Raw genomic sequence first — 12,522 nt, forward strand, 5'->3', positions numbered from 1 at the left:
GTAAAAACGTCCACAACCTTCTGAAGCTTGGTGATCTTACTTAATAATACACCTTATTGCTTTTAGCAACAGAAAACGGCCGGATGACCTACTTGTGCGTCGGTCGATTTGAAGCTTTATTATCCCCCGGGCAACGGGTAGGCCTATTCCGATTGTGCTCGGCAACTTTGGAGCAACCTTTGGCGTTTGGAGCAACTTTTTGCGATTCCAGCAACATCGTGCACTTTTTGCATTTCCGAGCACTTTTTAGCATCATTTAGGTTTAGAGAACGTATCAAGCACGATAAATGTCATAGTTTACATGCGGTTTTATACATGCGCGTATGCGCAATGGCGTCTCGTGTTGAAAGGGCTGGGCTCAATCTCAAGCCCAGGGTCATTTTGGCTTCTTGTCAGCGGTATATTCCCTAAATCATTTGGTAATTAGGTCATGTATGAGGAATTATTATCCCCAATGCATATTATGTACCCAGCATATTATAATTCCCCATACATGACGTACCTAGGCAAATAATACCCATCTAGGATAATTGAATTTTTATCACAGAAATCGTGAGGTTCCGGTTTCAATTGCGGATGTCTACACTGTTCTGCGCGTGCTCAAAGTAGAGCACACGGTTCGCTACGCCAGTGGAAGAAGAAAAGAACAAAAATTCACTTTATGTACGAGAACTTACGACTCATCGTAACTAATCGAAAATGTAATTTATAAACCAGAAGAAAATACTAAGATTTTTTCCAGTGCACCTTCCAGTGCTCCTGGAAGTTTGGAAGTGAAAGTAAAAGGGATAAGTGACGGCCTTTTTCGCAGCTTTTACGCTGTTTTCAGGTTCCCGCGCGAGGTGAATCGATTGCAAGCCAGTTAGTTAGTAAAGATGGACTTTGAGCATGCATGGGTGCAGCAGTTTCATATACTTTAAGAGAACTGGGCTTAGAGAAAATAAAAAAGGAACGGCAACTTCAGAAGCGATTGGTTTAGATTCCAGAGAAGTCCACTTGCCTCTTTTCCTGAAGCAAAAGCTGATGATTGTACAGGTGATTACAAAACAAAGAAAACAGCAATGTTTTGAAACTCTTATAAAAACACCCATTTATTCGCCCCTTACATACGACATACCTTAGACAACTTTCCTAATTTTTCCTTGATCTATTTCACGATGAAAACATGCCAAACAAGTTTCTTTTGACACTGCTTTGACATTTTCCCGTCATCAGCGCATTCGGTCCGAGTGCCGAACTTTCCTCTATTTTCATACACTACAAAATACATAACTAAATAAACGTTACTCTAAACATGACCCATAGAAATCGTATTTTGAACAATCCGACTTCTTTTCAATGTGAGTTCTTTTCCAAATTTAAATTAACTTGTCTGATGGAAGATATAACATTAAACACTAAAAGGGAGAAGAACAACACATTAAATGACAAATACTAGCTAAATGGTACAAAAAATGATAGAAACCGAGGAAAATGACATCGCTATTTCTTTAATTTTGATATACATAAGAAACAAAACAGTACATTTCTGTTGTGAAAGGAAGACCGAAAATCATTACAGCAGTAGTAACCAATTTTAGGCATAACATAGGTTTCATGAGAAATCTACTCCACACTAAAATAATCAAATTTTCATCTGAGACCAAACCTACAAATGCTTGTTTCGAATAGGTAATACAAACAAGCTCAATAACTAATTTGATCTCACTTCCGCTGGAAGCGCGACAATACTAGATATTCGTTATAAAAGGGAAACCTTTAGAAAGAAAAGTAACCCTACTAGGCAAGAATAAAGGCAATAATCTGTATCTTTCAGCTTGGAAATCAGCTTTTGAAGTCTACTATAAACACTACATTAATATCACCGATGAACAAACTTCTTTTGGACCTAAACACACCAAAAAATCCACCAAAATTCAAAGAACACCAAAGCGACATGACACTTTCGATATGTCTATCCATGAGCCCGTTTCTCGAAAGTCCCTATAATCACCGTGCACGTGAAAGGCCTTTTAATTCTCGTGTTTACATTTAAGACTCAGGCGCGCGATGAAATTTCAGGAAACGTAAAGAATGGCCTCGTTTTTGAGCTGAGACCCACAATGCTATTCGTTAGAATGGCTTCGGGACCATAATGTAACCGAGCCTTTCGAGAGCCGGGCTCCTGAGCCTTTGCGTCAGAAGACCTACGTCAAGATAATTTCAGTCATGTGGAGGAAGAGATAAAGACGAAAGAAGATAAGCTAACACCAAACATTTACTGGTTAATGATGCATCTTCGCAAAGATAAAATTAATCCAAACTTTCTCAAGATGTTGTTATTAATGTGCCGGCCAGCTTTATGGATCTTGAAAAAACTAGACTACATTTCTCAGGTTTGACATCTCAAAACCTTTTATTTTTCTCCATCCTTAGCTGACCTCATTTCCTCTCCGTTTATTATTACATCTTTTGTATTTGTTTCTATATTTTTAAATCTCTTTCAAGGGGAAGGAAATTTTTCCCAAGACAAAACATGACTTTAAATATTTTGACGTAGTTCTTTAGACATCCTTCAAGTCTAGGCACGACTCCCTTAAATCATCAATACTAAGTAAATTACTCACATTAATACAATCCAAATTAAGTAACAACACGGTCTGATTTAACTGCGCTCGATGTTTTCAGGGAAGAAATACAGTTCCTTGCGCAACATGGAAACAATACTAGAAACCTGGCGCTTGCTGTCAGAGTAATAGTCGCCAGTTCGCGACTTGTAGGTGGACACCATGGCGTTGACACGGGTCAGCATGCGGAGGATATCCATGCGCTCCGCGTTATCTTCAAACACCTTTGTCAGCGACTGAATGAACCACGATCCATTGACAGAGTTCCTCCATGAGTAGTAACCGGGCACAGTGGAGTAGGCATAAAGGAAGTCTGCCTCAGCTGGGACAGAGACTCGATTATCCTGCGGGGCGTCTGTTACGTCCATACCGTCCATGTACTCGTGGCCTTGGAATTTGGAAATAAAAAGGAGGATTTTCAAAAACAAAATTTAAAATGAAATTCGGACATAATTTGGGATTGCATTGAATTAGGGTAGGTTTCAATTGGGTGTTGGAAAGAGTCTGGGACTGATTGGGTTTTGCCTCATTCCGCTGTGTGATTAGAACAAAAAAATACTCGCGCCATTTTCTCAACCAATTAAGTTTCTGAAGCGAGAAGCAATTAAGAACACTGTAACTTCTAAAAGGAATAGAAGTCGATCGCAAGTAACTCGCCAGCAATTTGTTAAGTTTCCCTGAGTGAAAAGAGACATTTTGAGATCAAATTTTGACAATGGATCACAAACCCACTCCTCTCCTTGCAAATAGACAACCACAATTGATTTCCATTCAGCTCAACCAAGGGTGTTATTTTGTTGAAATACTGCACGTTACCATTTAAATTTGATTTTTAAATGATCTCACCTTGACAAGCTTGGAAGAAAAAGAGTTTAGGCTTCCCGGCCAAAGACGCAGAATATTTGAACTCTGATGTGATTTCCTTGATGGTAAGGGTCCCGTCTGTACCATAAATCACACCCTCTTCACCGTGAGTAAGGATCGAGAAAATAAAGGCATTGTAGTTGGAATGGTTGTAATTCGCCATCTCCTTTGCAATGTTACGTATCTCAGCCTTGGTACGATTATTGTAAACCCTCACTTCAAACTTAAGCATTCTGAAAAGCTTACTCAAACCATCTCGATCGACGTCTGTTCCATTGCGAGGATACCGATCCATTCCTGAACTCCTCAGGAACTCCTTGTTGTTAATGATGATGGCAATTCCCCGCGTTCCTTGGTCCATCTTGTATACAGTCTCCGTGTCCAAAGTATTGGAGGAGGGTTTGGAACCAGAGCTGCCTCCAAATGAAAACAATTTAGCATCAGCTTGATCTGCATGTTCTGAAAAACGAAGCAGACGTGTTTTGAAGTCATGTACCTAGAGACCGCCAACATCAACGTTACTTTAAATGCCATTCCCAACCCCCCCCCCCCCCCCTCCCCTTCAACCCTCTACCTTCAATAAATGTTGCTTGGTTCTTAAGACTCAGTTTAAAGGCACCCGAGACATAGTGGGTTAAGCAAGAGGGAAAAAAAACCTAGCTGAATTTTCTTGCTTTTTGCTTGCAATCGTGAGCCTGGCACAGGATTTTACAACGTTGGAAAAAGTGGGGAAGGAGTATGCTTGGGAGATACATGCGTTGGGAGTGTTAAGTTGTGCAAAGATTGAATATGTCTTAACAAAGTTTTTGTAAGTAGTACATCAGTATGCCAAGCATAACAAATATGTAGGGAATCTAATTTTCAAGACTTTTTAAAACAATACATTACAAAATACTTTCAAAATAAATAGCTTTTTTCAAATAAAAACAGTAAATAGTACATGACGATTATTAATATGGCGCTTAAATATAAGTGAAACACAACAGATGAGTGAAAATACCTTTCTACACCATTACTAAGTTCATTGTCAGCAGTTGTTATCATTCTACTGTCTTAAGACTGCTAGAGATCAGAGATTTCGTTTTCTTTTGACTAGTTATTTTGTGAAATAACGTGCCTTGGTGACTGGTGCACAAGTTAATGATACGCAACTTTCAGATTAATATATTAACTAATGATTATCAAAATACCTTTACACTAAGAAATTCATATCATCTTTTATCATTAATCTTATCATCATTGCCGTAACAACAAACAGTATATTCAATTTTTTGAGATTTTTTAAATCAAAAAGTTCAAAATAAGTATTGAATATTAACTACAAAGAAGGTGGTTTCACACACCCCCTCCATCATGCCAAACACGGCAGACATGGCGTCACTACAATGATATAAAATATTGCACAAGTAGAAAACCATCACCATAAATAAAACAATCTTAGAAACTGTCAAATTCAGTTTAGTTGCAAAAAACCTGAGATAGATTTATTTCCCTTTCCTAACTTTTTTTAACCCTAAAAAAGGCAGCTTTTAACCAAACATTAGTTTTAACAAACCATACATTAAGTTCACCCAAGAAAGAAATAATGATTCCAGCCCTTCTCTTGCAATTTAAGTTTCAAATTGCAATAAAATAGCCTGAAAAGTCACCTGATACATGATGCTTCAAGAACACATCTGCTCATCTTGATACAAGGTTATTCTGCTTTTCATATATATCATACTCACATTAATCTAAATTCTAAGCACTTATTATACCATTCAGGTGGCTACTGGGGAAGTCTACCTTTGTTCTAAAAAGATACAGTTCCTGCTTGTTATAATCCAGTATACCAGGTTATCAATAACAAAAATGGTGCTTTGGGAAGTTTAGGTGTTTGCAGGTTAGAACAATACAAAAACTTGGATTTTGAAGTGTAAATGACAAAGCAATTATGTGACTACATTTCCTTTAGAAGCTTAAGACAGTTTACAAATTGAACCACCATTCCTCTCTTGATTGATCAATTCTGTGTGACCAAGTTTTTCAGGGAAAAAGTAAAAGTCTTTTCTCAGCATTGAAACAATACAGGGTATCTGCCTCTTGTTCTTAAACATGGGAATGTGAGAACGCGACTCAAACTCAGATACCATGGAATTGACCCTTGTCAGCATTTTGAGGAGATCCATATGGTCAGCATTCTCTCTCAACACTTTTGCTACAGACTGAATAAACCATGATCCATTGGAAGAATTCCTCCAGGAATAGTACCCTGCTACAGTGGAGTGTGCAAATAAAAAATCTGCCCCCACTGGGACAGATGCTTTCTTGCCATGCTGAGCACCATCTGGAATATCAACTCCTTCCATAAACTTCTGACCTGCAAATCAATGAAAGGAATGATTCACCTACAAGACCAATAAAAGATCATTTTCATTGTAGCCATAAAGATCATTCTTCCAATAGCAAGTGGGGAAAATTAGAGTAAATACTCTAATCATTTTAAATTAGGAGCTACTAAATCACAGGCAATGAGCCCAAAAAGAAAAATAGTCCAAAAATGTGAGTGGTAAGCAGTGAAACAACTTTAATTCTTCATATAGAGACAAATTATTTGTAGTTGCAAAAAACAATTCTGTCGTAAAGCCAAAATCACTCTTATGGGTTAAAGGGTTAGCCAACAGAGGCATTGGGAAAGGCATCAGTGACACCAGGAAAGGCATTAAGAAGAATGATATTTGCATTTTGTACTTGTTGTGTGATGAAAACAAAGTATCTTGACTTCCAGTTGTTCGAGGTGTTAATCACAGTTGGCTTGCTTTTCACTTGAATTTTGCAATCTCGAATGTTTTTTTCTAGAAAAATGAAAAGCTAAGCAACTCTACAAAATTGTAGTTACAGATTTTTATATCTTTCGAGTCTTAAATAAGTTTGTATCCACCCATTGTTTATCAAAGCAGTAAAAGATATATGTACAATCAACACTTGAAAAATTGCTTAACTCTTTATTAAGCAAAGTATACGGTTAACAGAGAAAGATGTTTTTCGCCTTATCACGAGTGCAGGACAAAGAGAAAATTCTGAGTCCCCATGAGGAATTACACTTCAGACCTATGGATTCCGCACTCCGATGCCCTACCACTTAGCCACAGAGACTCCACAGTGGGCAAGGTCTATTAGGAAGTTCATATGACACACGTCCTGCATACTGCTAGGATCAGCAATGTCGATAGCGTCATGTTTGTAAATAGAATAAGAGAGATGGTAAGGTTTTGAACTAGGTAAAGAATAGAGAAAGATTTTCTCTTTGTCCCATGCTCGTGACAAGGCAAAAAACATCTTTCTCTTTTTCTTTACCAAGGTGAAGACCAATTTCAGTGCAATTTGAGAATATAACTAAAGGAAGATAAATAATTCAAAAGTTGTAAACATAAGTGTGAAGGTCTGATCTAAAGGGGGGGGGGGAAGTGCCTATAATGTTCTCTAACTTACTAAATCTTGAACACTGTCATCCATCCTTCATCATCCTAATTTTAATTTGACAGAAAAAACATCACAATTAATACCTTGACAAGCTTGGAAGAAGAAGATCTTTGGTTTACCAGCCAATGAAGCTGTAGATTTGAACCTGGAGGTTATTTTCTCCACTGGAACAGTATCATCTGTTCCATACACCACACCTTCTTCACCATGTGACAAAATACAGAATATGAAAGCATCATAGTTTGAATGATCTAGTTTTGACATTTTCTCCACAATCTCTAGGATTTCAGCAGAGGTTTTGTTATTATGGACCTCCAATTTGAACAGGAGCTTGTGAAAAAGCTTTTTCAGAGCATCCCGATCTAGATCTGTGCCTTCACGTGACATCTGTCTGGTTTTTTCTTGGAATGTCTTGTTATTTATAATGACAGCTATGCCTCTGGGTTGGTGAGCCATTCTGTAAATTGAATCATCGCAAACACAAATGTCTGCTGGAGGCTGTGGATGATCAATTTCTTGTTCTACCTGTTCTACTTGGTTTTCTTTTTCTGAAAATTGGAAAAAAAATCTAAATTCAATCTAATACCCTTTTAACTGTCAAAACCAGTTGGTTTTTCTTCCTCTACCTCCTACACTTTCCTTGTAAAATAGCTGAGATGTTGTTGCTATTTTGACACAAAACCCTATTCTTATTACCTGTTTGCAAGACAATGCATTCAAATTGTAATAGGTTACATGTTAATTGGCAATGTCACTGTAGGGGTTAATAAGTGATTATGAACACTACTGGTTATCAAATAAATGATACAACACTTCATCTTCACTAGTTAGCTGAGCCTTCTGGAGATTTTCTAATCAGAAGATGTCCTCTTAAATAGAAAACAAACTTCTGATCCAGAAGGAACATTTTCCAAATCATATTCTTGTCCTAACTGAAAGGTTCCATTTTAACACTGCTAGATTTGAAACCTACAGTATCAATTACAGGGCAAACAGGAGAGTAATATTCATTTATTTCATCCAAAAGAAAAAGGAAAAGAAATCTCTAACTCTCAAGACTTAAGAAATTACACTGTATGCTATTAGCTATTTTAAGTCCCATTTTTCTAAACTGGAACAAAATAGGTTGGAGTATTTCTATTGGATAGGGCCTCAGCCAGTGCTGTTCACCTCCCTTTCATCAATTTGGGCAGGTCATGTTACAGTTCACCAGTACCAGTGTTCTCCTCTAAAGGGAGAGGAGAAAAGGCACCATGAGAACAAGACATCTTTCAAGTGCTCTTATAACACCTAACACAATGAAACAGTCCTGTGTCACTAACTTTTCAGTTTCAGAGCAAACCATTGACCAATTATCTAATAACATCAAATCCTTCTAAATCTTGATATGGTTACCTTGCAAAGGTGTTAATTAAGTAGCATGTGCTTTAAGTTGTAATGTTTGTTTGTTAGCAGCTTTAGGTAAATAGTTGGTCAAACTCACAGTACAACTGGCTTTAGCTTTCTGGAGGTATCTGACCTCTACTGGATATTTCTCTAAATGTATTCTATCCCTTCTAAACAACTTTCCAAGTCAGTTTGCCAGTGCCCATGTTAACTCAAAGGTGGGGAGATGCAAGGCAAGAGTAAGTATCTCGCCATGCCAAAAACACAATGACCAAGCCAGAGCTTGGGCTTCAACCCTGAACTCTTGAACTTGAGTCCACAGTGCTATCCACCAGATCAGCAGATGGTTTACTTGGATGGTCACCCACTAAATAATACAATTAAAATTACAATCAAATGAATGATAGCAAAGAATTCAAATGGCTTACCTGACATTTTGAATTCAAGCTGAGTTTGTTACTTCTATTCCACAAATTTTAAGGTTTCTTTCCTTTAGTGTCATTGTGGTCTTGTTAGAAGAAAATCCAAATCTGAAGAAAACTGCTTTGATCTTCGTTTCCAGAAAAAAATGTGGATGCAGCTTTGTGTATATATATTTGTTATGAGAAAAGGTAAACATAACCCGATTGAATCACTTTTTTTATAATCGGGATTGATTCCTGGCAGGTATTTATCTAACTGCTATGAAAATGCAAGCTCTGGAAACATCTTGCTGCCTGGCTGGCTGGCTGGCCTGATGGCTGGCTCTCATGCACTCATCAAGGATTCATTGATATGTTAACACTAAAGTGTATAACTTGAAAGCAGCAGAACGATAAAGTTAGAAAACCTTTCCCATTTGCAGGTAAATTTTACATCAAATGCTGCATTGTAGCTTCTTTTCTCCAGGCAGAAGATTTTGTTTGCTGGCCCACAAATTTAAGTCAAAATAAGCAACTAGAAACAATTTTGTACTAACACAAACCTGTCATTAATGTTCAATTCATCTTTGCATTTAGGTTTTAATGAGTGTATAATTAAACTAAAGCAAAAGAAGTAGAGACCATCTGAATCAATCAAATGATCAGAGCAAAATTTGGAATAAGAGGCTGATAGTCATGACAGGTAATGCAGCACAATTAGAAATGGTCCCAATTTAACTTACACCTGGTATTAGCAATGATACTGATGCAGAAAAATTCCTAATAGAACATGTTTGTTGATAGTGCTGCCAGCACCAGATAATTGTTTAACTGAGGAGTATCTAAGTTATCACTAGGCCGAAAGATTCCAAAAAAAGGCAAGCTGGCCACATAATAAACAATGCAGTTAACTACATTTTGAGGGGGTGAGGATTTTATTTTTTAAACTTATGAATAAGAACTAAGAAGAACAGAATTCTTACCAAAAGCATAGTTTTATACCAAAGAGCAGCATTGTTTTAAGAAAGAGGAAAACTAAAACAAACTAACATGCATTAATTTTTTATGGTGCTAGAAAGCAATCGAAAGCACCCCTCTCAAAACAATTAGACAATTATCATTTTTTAATCTTCTCACATTGACAAAACACACTCTAAATACAAATAATTAATCTTTGAATGGAAATGATTTGAGAACTATTAGTATCAGCCAGCCTTTAGCCACAAATAAGTAGCATGATTGTCTAAGCTATGGTAATTTTAAAAGGACAGTTGTCAGTAAATGTGATACAAAGCTATTGGAGAGTTCAAATTTAAAATTTTGTTCTCTTATTTTCTTTGAATGCTTCTAGATATGGGTAATATTGAGATTTTAGTTATGGTGCCTGTTTTCTTCATCTGAGATCCTTTATACCAAGAAAAAGTTTTTTTGGAATGACTGGTCAAGTTGGATTTGTTATGACAGCTGGGTCTTTCTGCACCTGAAGTAACTGTACATTTACAGCTGTACAAAGCTAACTGATATCACCTCTATAACTTAATTTGAACAAATACCATTATTCAATGTGTCATTGTTGTTTCAAGAGGCAATTATATGATATAACATTCTAATTACTATACCTGCTGCTCCTGGATTGATAGTGCTTGGAATAGGTTTCTTGGTGCTGATTCCACCATCAGTACCTTCAGTTGGCATACCTGAGTGTCAAGAGAATTAGATCTTGATGTCTACAAGCTGTACCACTACAGAAAAAGCTACAATAGAAAAGCTGATCAACAGTTTGAGTGTCTGTATGCTTCAGTGGAAAACTTTTTAGACACATTTGACAATGAATATCATTATTGTAGTAAGATTATCTATTTTTAATATACCACCAATTTGATTTATCAATAGAGTTCAAACCAATCAAATCTGAAAACATTTTGAGACTGAACAGACATTCAAGACCAGCTATATTGATCACCAGGTTTGACTACAGGATGCAAATACTAGTTATAGGAAATGTTTAAAATTTTCTACAGGTGCTGACATGTCCCTTCTCTATCAAAAGTACAATAAACAAAAATGAATTTTCAAGAAATGGAGGTATCTACTGACCAAAATACTTCCTTTAAAAGCTATTGAAAATGTTTCTTCATAAAATATTCTACATGTAAATAACATGTACTGTACCCAAACTCTACTTTTAATACTCTGTCAAGGGGTTTTACCCACTGTGTATTCACTTTCTATTTAAACTGTACTTTACGTCAAGAGGATTTACCCTGAATTGTCACATTTCAGGAAAAAGATAATGTGAATTAGTCAAACACCAAAATTAGTTTTAGAGGTTGGTTGTAATTCAGAAATATGGCAACATGACAATTCGAGTGAAAACCCACGCGCGAAAATCAGCATAAGTGATTTCACACGGACAAATTAGTTGTTCAAAGAAGCACCGGTATCCACAAATGGCATGCCGAGGAATTACCATGATTAGATGCAGGAGAAAAAGAGTTTTATGTCCATACATATCCAAGCTAAGGCCTCCTAGTTGTCATGCATACAACCGGAATTTTTTTTCTACTTACGAAGGTTTAGTTCATCAATTTAAAATTGAGATCAAGTTCAACCTTACCCTCTGCTTGAATTGGCCTTAGAAGTGACTCCAAATGAGGAGAGACATCGTGCAAAGCGTCACAGAATGCCTTGAAAGCTTTTGGTCCTTTACGTGGAAGAATGTCTAATAAAGCCTCTCCTTGATCGTTCTTGGTTTCTTTGGAGTTGACTTCGTCTTTGTCTTCTACACTGAAAATGTTATAGGAAAAAAGCCGAGACGCGATCTTTTTTGCCTCTAAATCCTTTAACAAAGCCTGCCTGTTTTTACGAAGTGCTTCTCTCTCTGAATCTTGCATACTGGCGTAAATCTAAAGAAAAGTCTCGACTAAAACCGCTCTGAAATTCCTCTTCGTGACTGCTCGTTCCGTATCAGTGCAATGGAGGTGACGTCATTTGACTCAGCCCCAATGCAGCTCGGTCGCGAAACACTTGCCAGACAAACAAAGAGTAAATACCTTTTAAAGATAGATATTAAACTGCTATTTTTTAACGCATTTGTCGGGACAGGAGGACTTCTAGAGATAACTTAAATAATTTTAGCTTATTTTTCTTCGGGAAATATTCATTTCGAGTGTAACTTGCAAAGTGATAGTTGAACTGGTAAGTAAAAAATTTTTTTTTATTCGAAAGCAGTTCACCAGTAGGTTCCTGGAATCGAAAATTATTTGGAAATCACTTCGCCTATTGTTTCATATTTTTCCTTATTAATTTTTTCACCCGTACAACATGCTTGTTTTAGCAACTAGAGGCGAAAATCCTGACTAATATTTGCTGCAGACTTGGCAGGTGCTCCTCTGTACACGGTATAATACACGGTATACAATTTGTTGCAGGTAATTTAATGTTAACAACTGAGTTGAAAACGTAAATTGTCCACTGTAAAGAGTTAAAAGGCTGACGTTTCGAGCGTTAGCCCTTCGTCAGAGCTTAACGGAGGACAATTTCCGTTTTCAACTCAGTTGTCAACACTAAATTACCTGCTACACTCTCCCACCGACGCAGCACCAGTTTCTTCTGAGTCTTACCCCCTCTATACAATTTGTTGGCCCGACTGAGGGTATTTTAAGGTTCCTGATTCCTTTTTAAGGCCTTTCTGTAATCCTTTTCTAATCTTGGCGTATTTATCATTTCCTGTGCCCCAATCGTTGCTTTAGGCAAGAATAATTTGCATTTATCACATTCTAATAGGCACGTATGCATTTAAA

At 37.0% G+C, this 12,522-nt stretch overlaps 1 protein-coding gene across 2 annotated transcripts; it reads right to left on the bottom strand.

The window, feature by feature from the left end:
* Positions 1-1,465: 1,465 nt before the first annotated feature.
* Positions 1,466-11,684, bottom strand: LOC131769670 (caspase-3-like). 2 transcript variants are annotated; one of them, XM_066163414.1, is made up of 4 exons: positions 11,337-11,684; positions 10,339-10,416; positions 3,453-3,929; positions 1,466-2,994 (listed from the first exon to the last, which is right to left on the bottom strand). In XM_066163414.1, the coding sequence occupies exons 1-4, from the start codon at positions 11,611-11,613 to the stop codon at positions 2,645-2,647; spliced, it is 1,182 nt and encodes a 393-aa protein (XP_066019511.1). In that variant the 5' UTR covers positions 11,614-11,684; the 3' UTR covers positions 1,466-2,644. The 2 variants fall into 2 exon arrangements, with proteins under 2 accessions (XP_066019511.1, XP_066019510.1); XM_066163413.1 differs by lacking the exons at positions 1,466-2,994; positions 3,453-3,929 and adding exons at positions 4,366-5,829; positions 7,016-7,480.
* Between the last annotated feature and the right edge of the window lie 838 nt (positions 11,685-12,522).

The sequence above is a fragment of the Pocillopora verrucosa genome, chromosome 3, assembly GCF_036669915.1.
Source record: "Pocillopora verrucosa isolate sample1 chromosome 3, ASM3666991v2, whole genome shotgun sequence".
Lineage (NCBI taxonomy): Eukaryota > Metazoa > Cnidaria > Anthozoa > Scleractinia > Pocilloporidae > Pocillopora > Pocillopora verrucosa.